Source organism: Mauremys mutica, chromosome 3, assembly GCF_020497125.1.
Source record: "Mauremys mutica isolate MM-2020 ecotype Southern chromosome 3, ASM2049712v1, whole genome shotgun sequence".
Taxonomy (NCBI): Eukaryota; Metazoa; Chordata; order Testudines; family Geoemydidae; genus Mauremys; species Mauremys mutica.
This window is the reverse complement of record NC_059074.1, coordinates 113593766-113616264: the sequence shown is the minus strand read 5'-3', so window position 1 is coordinate 113616264 and position 22499 is coordinate 113593766. Positions and strand designations below refer to the sequence as shown.

The 22499-nt window shown below is 40.7% G+C and overlaps 1 protein-coding gene across 3 annotated transcripts in view; it reads right to left on the bottom strand.

The window, feature by feature from the left end:
* The window catches only part of PLEKHG1 (pleckstrin homology and RhoGEF domain containing G1), a 218034-nt gene that overhangs the window by 145538 nt on the left and 49997 nt on the right, over positions 1-22499 (bottom strand). For all 3 annotated transcript variants that reach the window (XM_045011616.1, XR_006578438.1, XR_006578439.1), the window contains one exon: positions 11765-11839. In XM_045011616.1, the coding sequence (XP_044867551.1) occupies positions 11765-11813 (49 nt within the window). In that variant the 5' untranslated portion in view covers positions 11814-11839. The remainder of the gene's footprint in view (positions 1-11764; positions 11840-22499) is intronic.

The window sequence follows — 22499 nt, the reverse complement described above, 5'->3', positions numbered from 1 at the left end:
TCTATCCTGCCCCTTCCCCAAGTCCCCGCCCGTTCCTCAAAGCCCCACCCCACTCACTCCATCCCCCTCTCTCTGTTGCTTGCTCTCCCCCCCCTCACTTTCACCAGGCTGGGGCAGGGGGGTTGGGGTGCAGGCTCTGGGCTGGGGCCAAGGGGTTTGCAGTGTGGGAGGGGGTTCTGGGCTGAGTCTGGGGTAGGGGATTGGGGTGCAGGAGGAGGTGAGGGGTACAAGCTCTAGAAGGGAGTTTGGGTGCAGTAGGGGGCAGAGTTGGGGTGCAGGAGGGGATGCAGAGTGCTGGCTGTGGGAGGGGGGATCAGGGATGGGACAGGGGTGCGCAAGGGGGTATGGGGTGCTGGCTCTGGGAGGGGGCTTAGAGATGGGGGTTGGGGTGCGGCCTCCCGCCGGGCAGCACTTACCTCCGGCAGCTCATGCAGCGAGGCTAAGACAGGCTCCCTGCCTACCCTGGCCCCACACTGCTCCCAGAAGAGGCCAATGTGCCCCTGCAGCCCCTGGGGGGTGGGGGGTAGGCAGGGGGCACGTGGCTCTGTGTGCTGTCCCTCTCTACAAGTACCACTCCCACAGCTCTCCCAGCCAATGGGACCTGCAGGGGCAGTGCTTGCAGGCAGGAGCAGTGCACGAGGGAGACCCTCTTCCCCCTGGGCTGCGGGGCTGTGCTGGCCATTTCCGGGAGCTGCGTGGGGCCAGGGTAGGCATGAAGTCTGCCTTAGCGGTAGCCACAGTACACCTCCAGAGATTGTGATCAACTGGGAGATCCTCCAGTTGGTGACCACTGCTATACAGGATGAGACCCATGGTCCATCTGTCTGTGATAGTGACCAGCTTCAGAGTAAGGTGTAAGAACCCCACAGGCAGGCAGACATGGGATAATCTCCCACCCATGAAGGTGTTATGCTAATCCCGAATAGTTTGAGATTCTTTTAAATCTGGAAGTATGAGGTTTAATATCCCTTCAAATCTCTTTTTACCATTAACTATTATAACTGGATTTTATCATCATCCATGTCCTTTCAATACTTCTCTGAATCACTGTTTTCATGGGAGAATAGGCTGACACAGAATGGGGCCACTAGTAGCACTAGGGAAAATCTATATGGAACAGGAGCATAACATGGAGGCAGTCTTTGAGCACTAATATATACTCCATGCAAAAACATCTGCCAGTGCATTTCTTTGAAACTGAGCACTTGCTGCCTTTGCAGAGACCATCTTACTTCAGTTAATAAACAAGGGACTGGAAGAAACACACAGAAAGAAACAGAGACTGAATGCAAACTAGCATAAATATGAAGGAGTAGAGAGACAAACTACGGGTGGGCAATCTCACATCACTACCCATCAACATGTAAGGACCATTTCTACTTTGTTCTCTCCCCACAATGTTTAACTGTTGTCTCATATAACTATACAACTGCTATAGGCATCTGTAAATTTATACACAATTTAAAATCTGAAAAGGGGTCAGAGTGGCACAACTTGCCAATGTATTTATATATCATCCATAGGGGCTTTTTGATTTTATTTTTAGTATATATTTCTTAGCATATATGCTACATAGTAAGAAGTTGCTATGTATTCTCAAGGTCTGCATGGTGCTGTGCAAAAATCAACAGGCCAACCTACACCATTAGGACTACAGCTATGAAGTAATCATCTCTGGTAGAAACTGGGGGAAACACTACACTATATGAGTGGTGAGGCGGATGACACCATTACTGTCAGTCAGGGAGATTTTAATGTATAGACCAGCATTTTTGTGTGTGATTATGCTTGTATGATGCAAACCATCTATCTGTCAGAAGGTGGTGGTTTGCTACTTGTAGAATTCTAGATTTAAATTTCTGAGTCTTACTATGAATAACAAAATTTATAATGTGATTGTGGAAGTGTGAAAATAATATTGCTATTTTGCAAGTATGTAATCCCCCTGTTCTCGCCTGTGTCTTGTCCCTGCCTATTAGCAGAGCACAGTGAAACTGCAGTTTACTTTGGTACACTAGTGTACAACAAACCATCAGTGGGGAGGGTTCCTAGTGAGAGGAATCAATGCTTCCCAAAAGGTCTCTTAATTTTGTTGCCTTTTTCTGCTGGGAAGTTGAACTCCTTCCACCCATCTTTTTAGAAATTCTCCTTCCAGGACACTGAGGAAACCTGCAATGTCTGTCAGCAAATTGACTGGAGAAACATACTAAAGGCTGCAGCTATTAGATTACTGGTAAATGGGTTTTTTTTTGCACATAGGTATTTCCAGAGGTCATGTTTGGCAGAGATCTCAAAAACAGAGAGTTTGGGAACCTTTCAGTTAGGGATCAGAGCCAAATGCTATGTGATTTAACACTAATTATGAACAAGCCATCTGAGCAATTATGATGACTAGAACCATCAAAAACTGCAGTTTCAGTCTATCTGAAACTATTAGCAAATTTAAACGCAAATTTGCCAAATAGTTCTCATAAAAATAAAATGGGGGTGGGAGGAAGGGTTTGGAACAGGACTTAGGCACTACTCATAGAACAGCTAGTAGAGGAGGTAGTGGTGGTGGCAGCAGCAGCAGGTGCCCATATTACCACTATAGAGTCACTCTCACTTTCTCTCTCTGGCCCAATCGCTATTTCAGTATTTTGTACACAGTGGAACAGCTTCAACAGGAGAGACCAATGGAGATCCACACCAGAATATCCCATATAGCCCAGCAGTTAGGTCACTTTCCTAAGGAATGGGAGAACTAAATTCACATTCCTTCTCCACATCAGAGGGACTTGATCCCCCAGTCTCATGTGAGCACCCTACGCATTGGGCTAGAAGTTCTAAGGACAGCACTGGCACCTCCTCCTCCGGCCACTTGAATCTAGCCTTCATTTCCTTTGCTTATATGTGAAAATGTGCCCATAAACTAAAATGTTTCAGTTGATCTCAAATGAAATTTGTCAATTTTTTTTTGGAATTTTCAGATTCAGTTTGACCCAAACTGTTTTTTTGGTTGTTTTTTGGGGGGAGGGGTGGGGACCAAAAAAGTCAGTCGTTCGCCCAGCAACTCGCCAACACCACACTGGATAAAATACTGTATGACTGCATACGTCAATCATCCAAAAATTGTGTGCAACAGTTTCTTAATCTACACCTGCTAGTGTATAATTCACAATCTCATTGTTTGAGATGCATCTGTTGTAACTGAAATATAAAAGCTTTACTGTAGAAAAATTGACATAAACGGATCATGGTAGATTCCTTTTTAATATGCAGTCTATCTACTATTCATTGTCACATACACAACCTTCCTAAGAAATATTTCACATATACACGGTAAAAGCATACTCAAAGCTACAGCACCTCTAGCTTTTCTCTGGTTTAAAGCAAACAGTGGCATTTATAGGTTTATTTGTTGATTGTAAAGGGCTTGACATAGCAGGCAATAGAGGAGCAAACATCAGAGGCCCTCAAGTCAAGGACCAAGCTCCAGTAAACTAATTACAGGAAACTCATTTCTCACTTGCCTGCTTCTGTACATTGTGCAGTTTAACTAGTGGGGTCATACTAAAATGACATTCTTAGATAAGCAAAGTTCTAAAATTTCAGTTAGCACCTTACTGATACAATGGTCAAACCAGTACCCCTTCCCATCACACAAAAGGCTTGGTTAACTAACAATTAAGATATAAATCCTATATAAAATAGGGACTGTTCTGAGAATATTACTTGGGAAAAATGCAACATTAAAAAGTCTGGAAGTAAATCAATAAAGAAAATTCACAAGAACATTCTATTTCCCTTATAGTTCATACATTCAAACAACAATGATATTTTAACATGAAAACACACACATGCAAACAACCTTAATTCTGATGTACAAGCCTTACTCTTACCTCCAATGTCTTATTGGTGTATCTGATTAGAGGTATAAATAAGATGTATATCTTTGACCGCATACATTCTAAGTAAATATAATTAGAGATGTATATGATAAAAGACTATATAAGGTGTCTATATAAGGTGTCGTGAGTCAACATTAAAGCTGTTATCGACATATGTACATTTTTTCATAATTCAGTGTTATAAGATGTATGTATGTACTATAAGGATAGCGGAATATTTGTGAAAATTTAAGTGTAGGGGTTTCTTTTATTCATTGTAGCAATGTTTACTTATGCTAACAAAGTTTTTGTATGGGAATTAATTTTTTTTAAACATACATGGAAGAAAACGAAAATTACTAAAATGAATGTTTTAAACGTTTGTGTAATTGTTTAATCTTGTATAGATGATATTGAAATATAGACTTAAACCACAGATTGCTCAGCAAAAATTACAGTATTTTAGAGAACTGCATAGGCGTCAATCCTATCAAAATACACGGGTATGTTGTGCAGAATTTCATAGGTTTAACTGATCGCATCTTCCAGTGTTGCCACATACAAAGTCACTAGCAACTCCGTAATCAGATGCAAACACCTTAGGATCTGCTAGCCCAATCCAGATAAAACCTACGTTGTTCATAATTATTCAGTTTTTCCAGACTTCTCAGGGTTGTTTCTAGTATATGATGGAGTGCCATGACAATTAATAAAAACTGCAGTGACCGTCTGCTGCAGCGTTTTGGATAGTGATGCCTTAGCATTTTACCAGCAGTTTCCCAGTACTGATTGATTGTTTTAGAGACCATTCTGCAAGCATTTGCACCCCTGTTTGAGGGGAGAATTGGCCCTTTTGAAAGATTATGAAGGAATAGAAAGCCAGGAGGAGATAGTTATATGTGTACATTAAGGAGATAGCTACATGGAAAGCCCTATCAAGAACCCTATCCAAGAGATGGCTCAAGTGAAACAAAATCTACTGTGCTGAATCTGGAACTGGCCATGCAGAGAGAGGCATATGCCCAGTGGTCATGAGAGAATCCTATGTGAAAAATCAGTTTCTAAATGGTTTAGCAGGGGAACTTTTTAACCTGCTGGTGAAGGAAGATAACATAATGGATAAACCTATGGAACACATTATATGCAAAGTTCAAAATCTGGAAGGAGAAACTGGGGTTTCCTTAAAGGTATCAGCAGTTAATTCTCAGCTTCGGGGAGCCTCCTTTATACCAGAAGCAGCACTTCATGAAATGGGTCAGGAGAGAGATACTGTTTCTCAAGTGGGTCCCAGGCTATATGATATTTGCCAGTAATGTCACAAAGGCCATTGGAGACTGAATTGCCCAAGCAGAGGGAAGCAACACCAAGGAAGTAGAAGTTGCTAATGCACATTGGACTCAGGAGTTAAAATGTCTGATTCATGTGAACATCTACGGGAATGAAATTTGCATGTAGGAGTTAAATTGGTGACTATTACTAATCAGCCACCACAGAAAACAAGAGAAAACCAGCTCCCTCCTAAATTGGAGTCTCTGCACATTAAATGGACTTTTGTTGTGGTGACCAATATTTCTAGTGCTGTTGTATTGGGACTGGATTTCATCTGACAGCATCACAAGAACTCCTAGGGTTAACAGAACACACTTGCCCCTGGATAATATTCAGATATCCCTGATGGATGTGGGAGTGGTCTGAGTGGGAAGGATTCTAAAGTTTTTTAAAGAGAGAATTTTAAACTTGGAGGAAACAAATGTCAGTTTTCAAGGAGTTGTATCATCTTCCTATGACATATAGTCAGCAAGAATGGGTTGGAGCTCTATCTCCAGAAACAAAGTTATAAAGGACTAGAAGGTTCCTATAAATCTGGAGGAGGTACAGCAGTTTGCAAGGCTCTGTAGTTTCTACAGAAGATTTGTAAAAAATTTCACAGAGCAGGTAATTCCATTATAGCATCTAACTAGGAGCAACTTTGTCTGGATGAAGGAACACCAAAGCATTTGAATCACTAAAGGAAAGACTTCTAAACCATGCTCTTCTTAAATGTGCAGATTCATCCTATCCATTCATGGTAACCTGTGATGCCTCAAAGGTCGCTGTCAAATTTGCACTTGAACAAACTGATGAGCTTGGCATTTGCTGACAAGTGGCTTTTTGGAGGTCACAAGATAAATGAGAGAAAAACCAAGTATTTAGCTACACAACTGGAATGTGTTGCTATTGTAGAGATCCTGAAGGCCCATCACCCTAATTTATTAGGTATGGAATTCACAGTGTACACAGACCACTGTGCCCTGCAGTGGCTGCTTATGAATTGTTTGAATATTCATAGTTTTCCAGACCCCTGGAAAGCAAACTGTGGTTGAGCATGCTCTCAGCCAGGTGAGCGCAGCGAGAATAGACTCAGCCTGGTCTCATGAGGTCTCCTGACAAGAACAGTTTAAGGACCCTGAGTTATGTTCAGTATGCCACAGGATCTTCAAAGGAGACCTAAACTGGGAAGGTTCAACACAGTTCAGAAACAACTGTCTATTGAACCAGATACCAACTTGCCGGTGCATGAAGGTAACAGAATTATTATTATGCCATCAAGCTTACAGAGAACAGTGCTGGAGTGTTTTCATGTTAATGAAGCAACATGCCACCTGAGAGATGGAAAGACCCTGAGCTGAGTATCCAACAGATTTGTTTGGCTGGACATAGCTGCAGATGGTAAGCACAGGGTATTTTCCTCTCTTACCCGTCAGGAAAGGAAAAGATCAGCAACAAGAGGCAGAACTCCTTTAGGTGAAATGCCCCAACCTAGTAAGCCTGGGAGTTGATACAGATTGATTTGAAAGGTTCACTACCAGAAACACCAGCTGGAAATTGGTATTTGCTGGTAGGGTACCTTTTCAAAGTATGTGCTGGCACAACCACTGAAGGATAAAATGACTGAGACAGTTATGGATGCATTGATAAAATATGTAGTGTTACAGTTCAGTGCTCCAACCTGCATCTCCAGTGATGAAGAAGGAATTTGAATCAGTTATTACAAGAGGTTTGTCAACAACTCCAAATAACCAAGGTGTGGACTAGTGTTGCCCGGCCTGTAAGAGTAACAGGGGACTAAAGAGAGTAACCTACACCAGAGTTTTATTCAGTGAAGACCAATGAGACTGGCATATGAAGTCATCTTTTGTCGTCTTTGCGTGTAACACCAGCCAGCACTCAACTATCCATTACTTGCCCCATGAGATTATTTTTGGACTCCACAAATGTATGCTTTCTTGTGACTTGATGTTCAGGCAGGAAGAACTGACAAGGCCCACTGAATCTACGCAGGTGAGTGACATGGTGGAGTCTTATAGCTGTGACCTGAGGACTGCATTGCAGAAGGTGGAAGAACAGATGAGTCAGAAGTGAGCATGCCAGGAACAAGATGCCATGAAAAAGGAAAATGTTGTGCCCATCCAGGAAGGGGAGAAGGTGTGGCTACATAACTGGACAAAGCAGCCTGGAAAAAAAAAATCCCAAACCTACTCCTTTTCAGAGGGGGACTTTACACAATGACTAAAAAAACTAAACAACTTATCCTTGCTGATGCAAAAAGCAAGAGCTCATCTCGCTGTAGTCTATTAAGAACTGATGCACAGATTCATTGAAAGAAAGGGGAGGGCAAACACTGAGGATGCTCAACAACTATCACAGTGGATGCAGAAGAAGATTTGGAGGTTCCCCACCAGTTTTCCATGGCTTGTCATAGAAGACCAGTTGTGAAGGAGGAATTGCTGGGGTGTTCTCAGGAACACAACACACTGCTGTCTTCAACAGACAGTCTGTCCAAACATATAGGCCTGACCTAAAGGACATGAACCCTACACTCGCTGATAACCTATATCCATCTATGAATGATGTCTGAATATATGACTCCAGTGGGCAGACAAACACAGAAATCTGTGTGGATGGCAGATTACCTGGATTTCTAGAAGCCATGTTTAAGTTCTTATTTAACCAGAGGGGGAGAGGAGGAGTTGTAATGATTAATGTAGACCACACCTCCACCACTAAATGGTGCTACATTCTTAGGTGAGTGTTAAATTTTCTTGTGCATTAATACGTATTAGTTTACAGTGAATGACTGTTTGACCCAGGGATCAGCAACCTTTGGCATGCAGCCTGCCAGGGTAAGCACCTTGGTGGACCGGGCCGGTTTGTTTACCTGCCGCGTCTGCAGGTTCGGCTGATTGCGGCTCCCATAGCAGTGGTTTGCTGCTCCGGGCCAATGGGGGCTGCGGGAAGGGCGGCCAACACTTCCCTTGGCCCGCACCGCTTCCCACAGCCCCCATTGGCCTGGAATGATGAACGACGATCGGCCGAACCTGCAGACGCGGCAGGTAAACAAACTGGCCCGGCCCGCCAGGGTGCTTACTCTGGCAAGCCACGTGCCAAAGGTTGCTGATCCCGGGTTTAACCTGTCTTCAGCTGGCCAATATTTATTAGTGCTATATTACATCCCACTGTATGAACACTAAACCAACTAATCAGATATGGGGCAATTCAACACAGAGAGCAATATTCTCGTGCCTATCTTTCTTAGGTACTTATGTGGCCCCCCATCGCCTTAGTATCTGACCACTTCACAATCTCTGATGTATTTATTCTCAACACCCTGTGAAGTAGGGAAGTATTATTATCCTCATTTTACAAACGAGGAGTGAGGCAGAGAAGCTAAATTCCCCCAGGTCAGAAACAAAATCTGTAGCAGAGTAGGGAACTGAACCCTGGTCTCCCAAGTCCTAGGCCAGTGCCTAAACACTGGACCATTCTTCTTCTCCTCTTTCTAATTGGTTCATGTCTGTAGATATGGAACACATAAATTGGGAGATGGGGGCAGGGCCAGCTCCAGGCACCAGCATTCCAAGCTGGTGCTTGGGGCGGCAATCTGCAAGGGGCGGCAGTCCCTGTTGTTTTGCTCCCAAGCAGTGCGCCGAATTGCCGCCACGGGTGGCGGGGGCAGTCCATGTGCCCTTAGGGCGGCAGGCGCGTTTCCGCGGTGGTGGCAATTTGGTGGCAGCTTCTGTGTTTAGCTGTCCACAGCGGCTTCAGCTAAACATAGAAGCTGCCGCCGCCACAGAAACGCGCCTACCGCCCTAAGGGCACGCGGACTGCCCCCGCCTCCCACGGCGAAAATTGTAGAGCCTGCCCTGGATGGGGGGCAGAGAAAACAGGAAACACTGAAAAATCTCATACGAGGGAAGGTCAGCTTTCAGTGGTGGCAGCCGGGAGCCTTACAATGGTGATAAATTTGCTTGGGCAGCCAAACTTTGACATGATTTTCCACAGAGCCTCACGGCTGATAGAGTCAAAGGCTTTGGTCAGATCGATAAAGGCCATATACAGCTCCTGGTGCTGTTTTTAACATTTTTTATGGATCTGCTTGGCTGTCAAAATCATGTTGATTGTGCCTCGTGATGGTCTGAAGCAGCACTGGGACACTAGCAGTACTTCTCTGCAAGAGGGAGCAGGCAATTCAGTAAGATTCTAACAAGAATCTTCCCAGCGATGGAGAGGAGGGCAATGCCTCGATAATTGCCACAGTCAGCCCTTTCTCCATTTTTGAAAATGGTCTTCTCCTTTGCTGTGTAGACATACCCTCTATAAAAAACAGAATTATTTACTCTTAACTTCCTGATTTAGAGAGGTAACATCCTTGAAAGAAAACAAACAGCTTTCTGAAAACAAAATTGTTTAGACAACAGCTTATGAGAGTACAACAGTACATATAGCGCTTTGAATGGATCCCTCTATGAAGAGACAAAGAGTCCTGTGGCACCTTATAGACTAAACAGACGTATTGGAGCAAAAGCTTTCGTGGGCAAATACTCACTTCGTCAGAGGAGTGTATAACTTTGATAGAAGCCCAAAAGAGCAATAGCAGCCAACTGGTTTTGCAACAAGAAAGAAAGAAACAAAGAAACAAAGAAAACAAGGCATGGTAGAAAGCTGTGAGCAAAAGATGGACCTATTGTCTAGCCATGAGGTGTGGCATCAAAGAGATCTCTATTAGCTTTCCAGGTTTAGAGGGAAAGTACACTGAAACTTCCTTTCCCTCTGTTCTTTCTGAGTCCCCTTAAATCCCTGTCCTTTTCCTTCTTGAAGGAGAGTTTAAAAATAAAAAAAATAAAAAAAACCCCAACAACTTACAAACAAGCCCCATTTACTAGAATATTGGCCCACACTGAAGTGGTGAATTAAAATGCATTATAGTAACAAAAAATAAAATTGTCTTCAACAGAAGTAGTTTTCTTCCAAACTTGCACTCAAACTTTTCAATTGTTTCTCTATTCAAGTGCTACTTTACCCCAGTTCTTCTCTGGGAAGCAAAGGATTATGAATGACTAACACCTGCATACACAAATTGTAAATGAATTCACAATTCAGAAACTGTAATCTAATATTTCCACATGGAATTTAAGGTAATTATACATCATAAAAACCCATTCATGCTTTACTAATGCTACTACAGAGACAACCATAAATATGTTTTTCTAATTTGCTTTAATACAACCAACAAGGTATGCAACAATAATCTGCTCCAAATAAAATTTCTAACAGAAGAAGAATACAAACATCAATTCTAAGTGTACTTAAATAATCATAATGCTTTTACTGCACAAGATATATTATCCATAGGCTAGGCACATAAAAATGTGCATAGGTTTGCCCTGAAAGCAGTCATTAGAAGGGTTCGGTGTAAAGTTGCATGTGTCTCAATCTTGGCATTTAAAATGCCCTTAGCAATGCCTACCAAACCACATTGTAAATTAAACAACAAGAACTTAACAGGCTCTTTGTAGATAAACACATCTAGTTTTCAAAGGAAAAGGAATTATTTGTCTGCTGTTATTTATAAAAAGTGTTGCATGATTTCTTTCAAATGTCAAAGTGACAATCGAGGTCTAGATCTCACTGTCTCAGTGTCAAAAAAGATATTTTATAAATATTTTAAAATCCCAATTCTAAGCTGTATATTTCTTTTTAAAAAATCAATATGGAGAGTAGGGTAAAGCAACCTGAATTGCAAATTACTTTCATAACAAATTATCTTAAAAAGACTGAGGGAATACAGTAATTATGAAAGCGAGGATAAGAGTGCTACAGATCCCAGAGACAGGCACAAGCTTTGAAAGCTTCTGCCACAAAGCTCTGTCAAATTACCTCAATGCTGATCTGGAAAGCCCTTCTATTTCTAGTCCTGGGACTATTCTAAGAAGAGACCACTGAACATTCAAGACCATGTGATATATTTGCAATGACAAATTACCACTAGGAACCATGTTCAAAGATTTTAAATGCATCTAAAAAACCAGTGGCTTGATTTTCAGAGAAGCTGAGCATTTGAAGTTCAATGGGAACTACACAAGTTCATCTCCTGTTAAAATTTAGACCACATATTTAAGTGTCTAAATACAGATCTGGGTGGCTAACTTAAGTCTCCCACATTTAAAAATATTAGTCTTAGGCAATAGTATTCCCATTATTCTTACTGCAGAAGACTAGTCACCCTCTCCAAAAGGTGAAAAATTATTAGGTCATTGGACAGCTCTAAATCTTTTCAAATATTATGCATTTAATTACCATCAAGAAATGAATATTATAGAAAAGAGGCTACTCACAAATAAGTGAAAAATAATCAATATTGAACAAATGTGTCTTGAGGAGTAAATGTGTTGAATTAGGGATAAATATAGGAAAGCTTTCCTAGTTCTCCTATAAGTCATATCTTTGAAAAGCCAATTCTCTTTCTTTTTAAAAAAAATTAAAGTTTTTCATAGGCTGAAGTAACAAAAGGTTTGAAGGTTTCTTGCCTGCAATATTTAGTCAGAGAAAATGAGAATACTAATGAGAATACTAACCTTCATTCCTGGGGATGGTTTCTGAAGCCCCTGGTGTTTTATCTGGCATCTCAGCTGAGACCAGCTTAGTGAAACCTGAGGGACAAAGAAAGGAAAGTATTCTAAAGCAAAGACAGTACATTCCAGCTGAAGGACACCTTTCCTTCCACAGGTTAGGGATACAATTTCAGCCCCTAGATCACTCTCACACTCCAAAAAAGAATGCCATTCATTGCAACAAGTGTTGTTCAACAGGTAATATGAATCTCAGATTAATAAATGTAGTGCTAAAGCTTTATAAACATAGTTGGATGTAGCAATGAACCTGACAGATATGTGCAATAACTTTAGAGGATCACAGCAAAGTAGAAATGGTTTTGGATGTTTTTGTTTGGTTTTTGTCTCAGTGTCGTAATTTTTTTTTAAAGTGAACTCTCAATCAAAAGTCTCTGTAGCAACCATTCAATAGAAGGGTTATTCATAGCCACATGTCAGCCAAAGTAGTAACAAAATTGTTACTATGAGGGTAACATCAAAGTAGATGTCTTAAGCTTTTTTAAAAAACAACGGTTTTACTTAAGTCTGAAAAATAGTATTTGCTTATTTAAAATATCACTGTATTGGTTAGTGATCTTAATCTTAAAACAGAATAACAGAATTTAGAGAGAAAAGATCTTTTAGGTCACTACTCTCCCTGTCACTGCAGGGCCTGTTGTGATAATTATGACATTTACCCTCAACTATGAAAAGTTCACAAGATGTCACAATAACCTATAGCAACAAGTGGGAAATGGTGCAAAGGAGAGAGAAACGGAATTAGTCCAAACAAAGAAAGCCTAATGATACAACTTAAGGGCTGTGTTAAGATCATGCTCAGTAAACACGTAAAATGCAGAACTAGAAATCAGTGAACGAAACAAACTGATGTTGAAAAGATGGTGTGTTGAAAAGATGGTAGACAAAATAATGAGGGGATAGGCTACTCCACTAGGGTGACCAGATGTCCCAATTTTATAGGGACAGTCCCAATATTTGGGGTTTTGTCTTATATAGGCACCTATTACCCCCCAGCCCTGTCCTGATTTTTCATACTTGCTATCTGGTCACCCTATACTCCACCCACCATTCCTTTTGTGGGTCCTTAAAGGGAGAGACTTTGGAGAGGAAGTTTGGCTACTGGAGCAAGCTTCACCATCTTGACTGCCACCCCCACCATTTCCCTGGACACTGGGCCTTTATCATTTTGATCCTGAAAGATGACATGACCAGATTAGGCCAGAAAGAGGGACCCAGATGACATCACCACCTGTACCAGCTCCATCTGAATCCCAAACCACCACCTGGGATGAAACAAGATCAGACTTTAACAGCAGCAGCAACAGCTGAAGCCAATCTCAGTTAACTTCTTCTCTCTTCCCCCAAATGACAGTTACCATCTAACAGACTGTTAAACAAGGCAGTTTTTCCTTCTAAAACCTCTTTCTAGCTAAATGGAAAGGAAACAAGGGATGATGTTAAAATGAAAGCCTTATTCAATACTTTATATTTCAAATGCTTTAATGGTTTTCCTTATCTTTAACAAAAGGTTAAAAGGATTTTTAATGATGTGTTCACCATTGTATTAAGCAGGCCCCAGCCCATGTTTAATGCTGGGCATTTTCTGGATTATGTTAACACCTTTGGGGAATAAGACCTTCATAACAGTACACAGTATTTATTAGTGTATTGTCCAGCCTATTTCCGGGTGTTTCCCTTCAACAAGGCTTTTAATAACTTCCCTTGGGAGAATATTCCACAGCCTAATGGAACCAACTGTCAGGAGGTATTTCCTGAAATTCATCCTGACTTTTCCCTCTCAGTGGCATCCCACTATTCCTGGCCTGTTTGCATCAGCCTTATACTTTGACTTTCCTCTGGTTTAAACCCTTCACACATCTGTAGATCACCACCACCCCCTCCACACCCTATACCTTATATCATCTCTTAGCATACCACACACATTTATTTCTTTCAGCCTTTTTCTTCAATAGTCATTTCATCCAATTTAATAAGATAGATGGATATTTTAAATCAAAGTGATTTAAAATATCCATTTTAATCATGATTTAAAAATCAGCAAGCAGGAAACCTTGCTTTAAAAATAATTGATTTTAATCTTGTTTTGCATTTGTACTTTTTTTTGTTTTGGTTATTTTCCTAAAGAAAGAGGTTGATTCTCATTGGTTAGTAACCTTTAAAACATGTTGATATCACAAGTAAGTATAGTCTTTACACTATAGTTTGTACTTCTTTTGCTAACTAGGAGGATACACTATGTCTATCTACATTTGTTTAAGCAATTGCATACATTTATTCAGATTCTTAATTTTTACATTTTTATGATGTTATAAAATGGCAGATGATGCATTTCTTATTTACTATAGTTTTTTTGTTTGTTTTTTTACACTTTGTGACAAGGTGCATTTGGATGGACATTGGAATTCAATTAAAATACATAAAAACAGCATTTTAAAAATGTTTGTCTTCATTAGTTAAATAAGGCTACCTTAAATACTCTGGATACATATTTTTTTCTTAAGTTTATCAATACATGTTTGTATTTCAAACTAACTGATTTATTAAACAAAGAAAGTATCTGTAGTTAAGAAACAAACAATCAGTTCAATTCACTATCACCATATCTGTCAAGATTTTAGAACTGGTAGGTGTCACTCTCTCATGTCTAGTTTTTATTTATAGATTGGGAGTTGAAAAAACAGGAAGGCCTGTTTTTGTTTTCCAATCTGTTTCTCAACTTGAATGAGATTCACAACAAGATTTTGCCACTGGTTTATGCCAGGGGCGGCTCTAGGAATTGCGCCGCCCCAAGTAGGGCAGCACACCGCGGGGTGCGGGGGGGGCGCTCTGGCGGTCGCCAGTCCCGCGGCTCCGGTGGACCTCCTGCAGACGTGCCTGCGGAGGGTCCGCTGGTCCCGCGGCGCTGGTGGACCTCCCGCAAGCATGCTTGCGGATGCTCCACCGAAGCCGCGGCACCAGCGGACCCTCCACAGGCATGCCTGCGGCAGGTCCACCAGAGCTGCGGAACCAGCGGACCCTCCGCAGGCATGCCTGTGGGAGGTCCACCGGAGCCGCCTGCCGCCTTCCCGCAGCGTGCCACCCCAAGCACGCGCTTGGCGCGCTGGGGTCTGGAGCCGGCCCTGGTTTATGCTAATGGATCATCTTTTGTATTGGCTTATAGCTAGTGTGTGTCAAACATTTTTCAAAGTTCTACCTTTAAGCCTCTGCAAATTTTAAGATTTTCCCATTACTGGTTAAAAATACATTCCTTATTATTAGTTAAGCTCTAGCAGCAGGTGTATAAAACAGAGAGGAAGACAGCTCTCTGCCCCAAGGAGCCTGCATTCCAACCTGAGAAACAGAGAGAACTCATTGGGGAATGGACCATGTCTCGTGATGGTTTATGAAGTGCAATGCAGTTTATGGCACTAGACATTTTTATATTAAGTAATAGCAGCCCAGTTTATGCCATTAGAAGCTTAAAAGGCATACAAAAAATTGCTCAACTTTTCTGTTTGTAACAGCTTCCTCACACAAGGGAGTTGGTTTACTTGTATGGATATGCCCTGGAATTCAGAGGATGGTCTACAAGGTCACCAAATACAGCATTTTGGAAGACTTCTGCATCTTAACTTTGGTATAAGGTGACATAGGGAATAGAGTGTGTCCAAATAAGGAGCTTCAGATTTTTTAAACCATTATGCCCATCTCTGTTACAAAGGGTTTGTTCAAATCCCTACTGCCAGCCCTATCACAAAAATAAACATTTCAGCACTGACTTATCAAATGATCTGTACATATAAAATGCAACAATACAATATATTTCTGATTTCTCAGGCATATTTATTTATATTTATACCAGACATGGCTGTCCAGTGCTATGGATGCATTCACAATTTTAAAGATACATGCAAAGCTTATAAATGATAGGCATGGTCTTACAAGTTTCAGGGTGGAATTCAACATAAGAATATAGGAGACAACCCCTACACTGTCTTTACACAGGCAAAATTCCCACTGACTTCAGAGAGAGTTTTGCCTGATTAAGATCTGCAAGATTTGATACCTAGCAGGTAAATTTCACCCTAGCAGGTAATAATAGACTACTACTTATTATGAAGTAGTTTATTGTAATTTCTGAATTTTCCACCACCCTGCATTCACTGATGATGATTTTATACATGAGTTGAAAATTACCATCCGTCTGGCTATATAGAGGGCAGTTGTACAAGCTCCCACACCATTTAAACAAGTATGGTCTTGACACATGATTTAAGAAAAGTTCTCTAGAAATCCTTTAAAAATTCAAATCTATAATAAAATAGAAACACAAGTTGTAGCCACTCTCCAGCAGTGATTAATTTTTCATCTCCACCTGCTTTTCAAACAGATTACTAAAAATGAATTACATATGCTTATCATGAAACAGTTGGCTGGAATAAATACACAGACACTAATTCTACAGTCTTGGCAAGCTCACTGCCATCACTTTGGATTCAATGATGCATATTGTTTGTGAATATTTAGCTAGTATACAAGTCAAATGCTGTTTATTCAGTAAGGCCTATAGGTACTAATCAATTACCTTAAATGTTTGACTGAAAGAATTAAATACTGCATTTACTTATGTTGTTATATCACCCCTTTTTGAATTCCAGAGAATTGTTTCTATAACCTCTAGCTTTTAAAAAAAACAGGTTTCATATTACAAATGCAGACTTCTACAAACTTTTTAAAAGTAAAGAATAAAACAGACCTGAGTGTCTCTTCATTTTGAGCATCATGGAATTAAACATTTAAGTGGTATTAATCACTAAAATACCAGTGACCATGAAATAAAATTCCTAATCTCCTTCACAAATCTATGTTTTTTTAAAGGGGAACTTTGTACTGGGGCTAAATAGGAGCAAGAAAACATTTACACAAAACTATTTTCTTGTCCACTCATTTTTTCATCTTTCCTCTGCTTTTTTTTTTTTTAAGTATAAATTCAGACCACTTCTTCAGATTATAGATCATCATTCCCTTCTGCTTGATCTTAAACCTTGCCTTTGTGACACCCCAATCTGTTGCCAGAGAACATTACATTTAAAATGAGACACCTGCCAATTTTCACATCTTAGGACTCTAATGGCATGCATGTCTCCAACTCTTCACTGAGCATGCCCTATTGTTTGCTGCACAAAAAAACCGAACAAGATTCAAGCTGGCATTTGAATGACCTTGACATTTTTCATAATGGAGTTCTAAATTGAAAGCAGAGTTATTCAATTACCCCACACAAGACATGGTGTTTACTGAATCGATTTGCACTTTCAACTGTTTTAATGGCTGTCTGTTAGAAGAACTCACTTGGATAATCCAAATGAATTTCAACACCATCATTCCATTGATGGATTTTCACTACTTACCAATACACTATATGTAAATATAACACAGTGCTGCTAAAGTCTCTGATTTGCTACAATGTTCAAATTGTTATTCACCTATATAAATATGCAATAAGTTTAAAAAGGCCCATTTGCTCTAGAAAAAGAAATCTCCAAAACATTACTTAGAAATACTTGTTCGCAGTTTCATAAAACCAGTAAACCTAATCAAATGTACAACTGATCATCCTAGATTTTTCTACACTGACAATTCAAAGAAGTTTACCACCATTACTCTAGTACTAGCACAGCTCCCCCAGCATTAGCAACAGCGGCAGCATCAGTTTCCACCAGTCCTTAAGCTTTCTACCCCAGTGTTGTCTTAGGGTGACCAGATGTCCCGATTTTATAGGGACAGTTCTGATATTTGGGGCTTTTTCTTATATAGGCACCTATTACCCCCACCCCCGTCCCAGTTTTTCACATTTGCTATCTGGTCACCCTAGTGTTCTCTAGATCTATTCTGAGCAGCACTGACCAGAACTTAGTGAAGGCTACAATTTTAAATTATACTTAAAGCGCAGGAATCCAGTTTGATTTCTTTCCAACTCACATCATCAAGTTGTCAAGATAACAGCTTCCGCTCTGCTGGATATTTAGATAAACAGAATTCAGAAAACAATTTTTTAGTTTTGTGTTTTTGATTAGAGGAATGGCAAGGCTGGGGGAAGAAGGAGAGGTGTGCAACAGGAAGATTTACTTTCAAGCTAGAAACTGAGGCCCTGACCCTGAATTCTGTATTGTACAGACAGATCGATCTCGATGGGACTTTTTGTGTGAGTAAATACATAATACTCACAGGATAGGACTTTAATATAAGTACAGTAAAAACATGATCAATACACAGCCTAAACTTTGACATAAATTAAACATTTTCCAAGGAAAGTAGACACGGTGCTCCAACTAACACGATTATTTTGTGAGTCTTATGATACATGATATCTTACGTAATGCTAACATCATCACCATTTTAAAAAAAGAAGGACTGACTGTGGCAACTATCGAGGCATTGCCCTCCTCTCCATTGCTGGGAAGATTCTTGCTAGAATCTATCTGAATCGCCTGCTCCCTCTTGCAGAGGAAGTACTGCCTGAGTCCATTTGGCTTCAGACCATCACAAGCCACCTCCGATATGACTTTTGCAGCCAGGCAGATCCAGGAAAAATGTCAACACCACCACCAGGAGCTGTATATGGCTTTTATCAATCTGACCAAAGCCTTCGACTTTTGTCAACCATGAGGCTCTGTGGAAAATCAGGTCAAAGTTTGGCTGCCCAAGCAAATTTATCACCATTGTAAGACTCTTCCATGTCCAGATGACTGCGTCCATCCTGTGCAGTGGCTCTACCTCTGAGCCCTTTGTCATCCGAACTGGCATAAAACAAGGTTGTGTACTGGCACCCACCCTTTTCTCCATTTTCTTAGCATCTAGAAACACACTAACCCAAGACCATCTACCACAGGGCATTGGCATCCAATATTGGACTGATGGCAACCTCGTCAACCTTTGTCATCTCCGTGCCAGAACTAAAGTAATATCAGCAACAATAGATGATAAATTCCAGTACGCTGATGATTGTGCTGTAGTTGCACACTCAAAGGAGGATCTACAAACAGCCCTTAATTGTTCCTCTGCATCTTACAAAAGCCTAGGGCTAACTCTGAACATTGGCAAAACAAAAGTTCTCAACCAGCCAGTCCCCAATCATCAGACCCAGCAAGGAAGATCTACATCGACAAAGAAGAACTTTGCCTATCTTGGCAGCCATCTCTATCAGAGGGCAGACATGGATGTCAAGATTCAGCACAGAATTCGCTGTGCCAGCCTTGCCTTTGGCAGACTGCCTCGCCGGGTGTTCAGCAAATCACAACATCAGAACACACACTAGACTTTTAGTTTATAAAGCGGTGGTGGTAATCCAAACTCTCCTCTACAGCTAAGAGACTTGGGTGACCTATAGAAAACATCTGAGAAACCTGGAAGGCCAGCACCAGTACTTTCCTCAGAAGATCCTCAACAGAAAGTGGGAGGATCGTCACACTAACGTCAGTGTCCTCACAGAGGCCAACATCTTCAGTGTTGAGGCCCTGATTATCCAGCACCAGCTGAGGTGCAGCGGGTACTGTTGCACATGCCTGATGTATGTTTACCAAAACAACAGCTGTACACCCAACTCACCAAAAAAGAAAGGAAACAGGGAGGCCAAACGAAACGCTTTAAAGACACTCAAGATAAACATCAACAGATGTGGTATCGACACCACACACTGGGACACAGTAGTCCAGAATAGGGATAACTGGCAAAGACTTGTCAGAGAGGGAATGTCCACTTTTGAAGAAAATTGCCTTGCCCTGGTCTCAGAAAAATGCAAGAAAGGAAAGACAACAGTCACACAGCAATCATAGCCCAAACTTGACTTCCAACACCACCTGCAACATCTGCCAACGAGCCTGTGGCTCAAGGACTGGACTCCTCAGTCACCAAAGACCCATAAAAAATAATACCTGTGAAAGATCATCCTCTATCTCAAGGGATCACCAACGACACAATGTCTTATTTAAAACCACAGCTCCTGGAAGGAAGGGACTATGCAATAATCTCAGCTTTCATTTAAGAAATAATGCAAGTTTGTAAACCTCATAGTTGTAGAAGAAAGCTTGAAAGTGTTGAAAGCTGAAAGACTAAAATAAAAGAACCCCAAATTTATTATTATTCATAATGATTGTTAAGCCAGTCTCGTGTGTGTTTGTTGTTTGAAAGGGGATTTTAACATGAATTTTGATCATTTGAGGTTGACCATACCAATAGCAGTTGGATATAAAACCTACTTATCAAATTAAGGGACAAATCCTTTCCTTTTGCAATGGCCATAAGTAGTGCTGGGGTTATATTCTTGTAGATGATAGATAGATAAGAGATAGAAGAATGCAACCCTACTTACCTTCTAATCAAAATAAATCAATGTATACAATAATCCTACTGTGAACCTCTGGGTTACAAACAGTTGTGAGTTCAATCATACAAGGGACCTCATGTAAAATAATCTTCCAGGACACTTTTGAATGTTTTTATTTGAGCTGCAATTATTGACAAAGCCACTATTTGTGTCTTCAACTATTAGGCCACCTGACACTTACAATGCCAAAGTTACAGTATTTGTGATTCTAATTACTGTTTTTTGCAGGAACATTGAAAAGTGCTACATAAGAGCTCTGTATTATTACTACCCAGTTAGGAAACTTGAAATGCAATATGCATTTATCCATGATATTATGAATAAATACAACTATACTGTTGCTGTTTCTCAAGTAAAGTAAGCAAAGCTCTAACAGTAACCAAAAGCATACATATCTGCGGCCATGCATTTTTACATGCCATAATCAGCCAGGACCACCCAAATGGGCCCAGTGGGAGGTCTCCGAGCAAACATTTCTTGAACTTTCTAGTGGTAGATCAGTTTTCCTCTCAAAACCCAGAACTGCTGCAAATACTTCAGAAGTTACAGAAAAAGCAAAAAAGAAGTTAACTTTATTATAAAAATAAGTGCTCCAACAAAACAGAGCAAAAATGACATATTTCCATTCATTGCAACATTCAAAATAATGCATAGCAGTGATTAAATTGTATTTAAAAAGGAACACAACAAATGCAATTCATTTGTATTACATAAGGAAACAGCACAGTGAGTAAACTCTCCTAAAGTGTAGCCTTAACAAAAGCAGCAATCACTAATTGTATTCCAAAAAGGGTCAGTCGTTTGAAATAACACTTCCCAGTGTTTGGATTCTTATTTGAACTAAAAAAAAATCAGTGGAAAAAAAAACCCATACCCCGACCCACATCAGTTTCACCGACAAAAGCACCCATGTGCACACCGGAGCCGCGGGACCACGCCTGCGGGAGGTCCGCCGGAGCCGCCTGCCACCCTCCCGGCGACCGGTAGGTGCTTGGCGTGCAGGGGCCTGGAGCCGCCCCTGTCATCACTACACCACCCCATTTCCATCAAAAGCCTCAGGATCCTATGTGAGCAATCACTGAACCTAACAGTTCAAGTAGCATCAGTGACAAGACACACACCACCTGCCCTCTCCTGCTTTCATGCGTTTGTCACCTCTGGACTGAATTATTGTCTAATCTGAACACAACGCAAAAATTCCAGTTTGTGCAGAATGTGGTTGTCTGCTTTCTCCATGAGTTAGCCAATGTGCTCATAACAGGCTACCAATCCACTTCCAGTGCCAGCTCAAGGCCTTGGTAATGATTTTCAAAGCCATTAGTGGATCAGGTCCCAGCTACATTAGCAATGGCATCTCCATCTGTGAGCCAAGACAGCATGTTTATCTGGGGCAATGTAGATCATGAAATCCAGGATAAAGTGTGCAAGAGCCAAAGATAAGGCAGCCTCCACCAAGGGAGGCCAAATGAACATCTTGAAGAGATCAGACTAATCCAGAATTTGACCAATTTACAGTCATGTTCTGAGACCTTCCACTTTACAACCACTGCCCCCAATCCTCCAAGGGAAAAAAGAAAAAGAAAACCTACTCCAAGCAGAGTTTTCTATAACCAGAGATGAGGAGAAGAAAGAAAAATGAAAATTCAAACATATACTAGGAACCATGTTACACCAATCTATTAATCGAGCAGATATTCAAGTAGTCAGTGATGGGAATCGATACCATAGATGAACAAATACTGGTTTTGAACAGTGAAACAGGGAAATATAGATCTATATTACTGAAGTAGTAATGTGGCGTAAACCAATGTAGGAGTCACTGCATGATTTATAAACTCAGCAGTGGCCAGGAATAATACTTACCTCTGATCTCCATCACACATAGGTTCCCCTCATCCTTTACCCACAGTTTAAGTAATTCCTGTACTGGTACATGTAATATTTTTCACAAGATTTCCAGGAAAAAAGAAATCTTCCAAGATTTCCAAGAAAAAAGAAGGCAACTTCCAATGGTTATTTCCTAGTGTAAGCAAGGTGGTGTCCATATCATCCCATACTTCTGTGGTTTAGTTAGTGTTGCTGTTTGGGGATTATTTAACCAAACAATTTATCCTAAACTGTGTATCAGCATGATGCTATCTATACAGTAAAAAATGGAATACATCCTCCAATATGATCATATTCAAATTTGTTACATCTACCTCATATGGTTTTTGCTGTACATTGAACTACAGAAACAACATGTAGCAACATAGTTCCTGCAGGTGGCACTGGCTACTTCCTGAGAATGCAATATTATGTTCCTTTGTAATT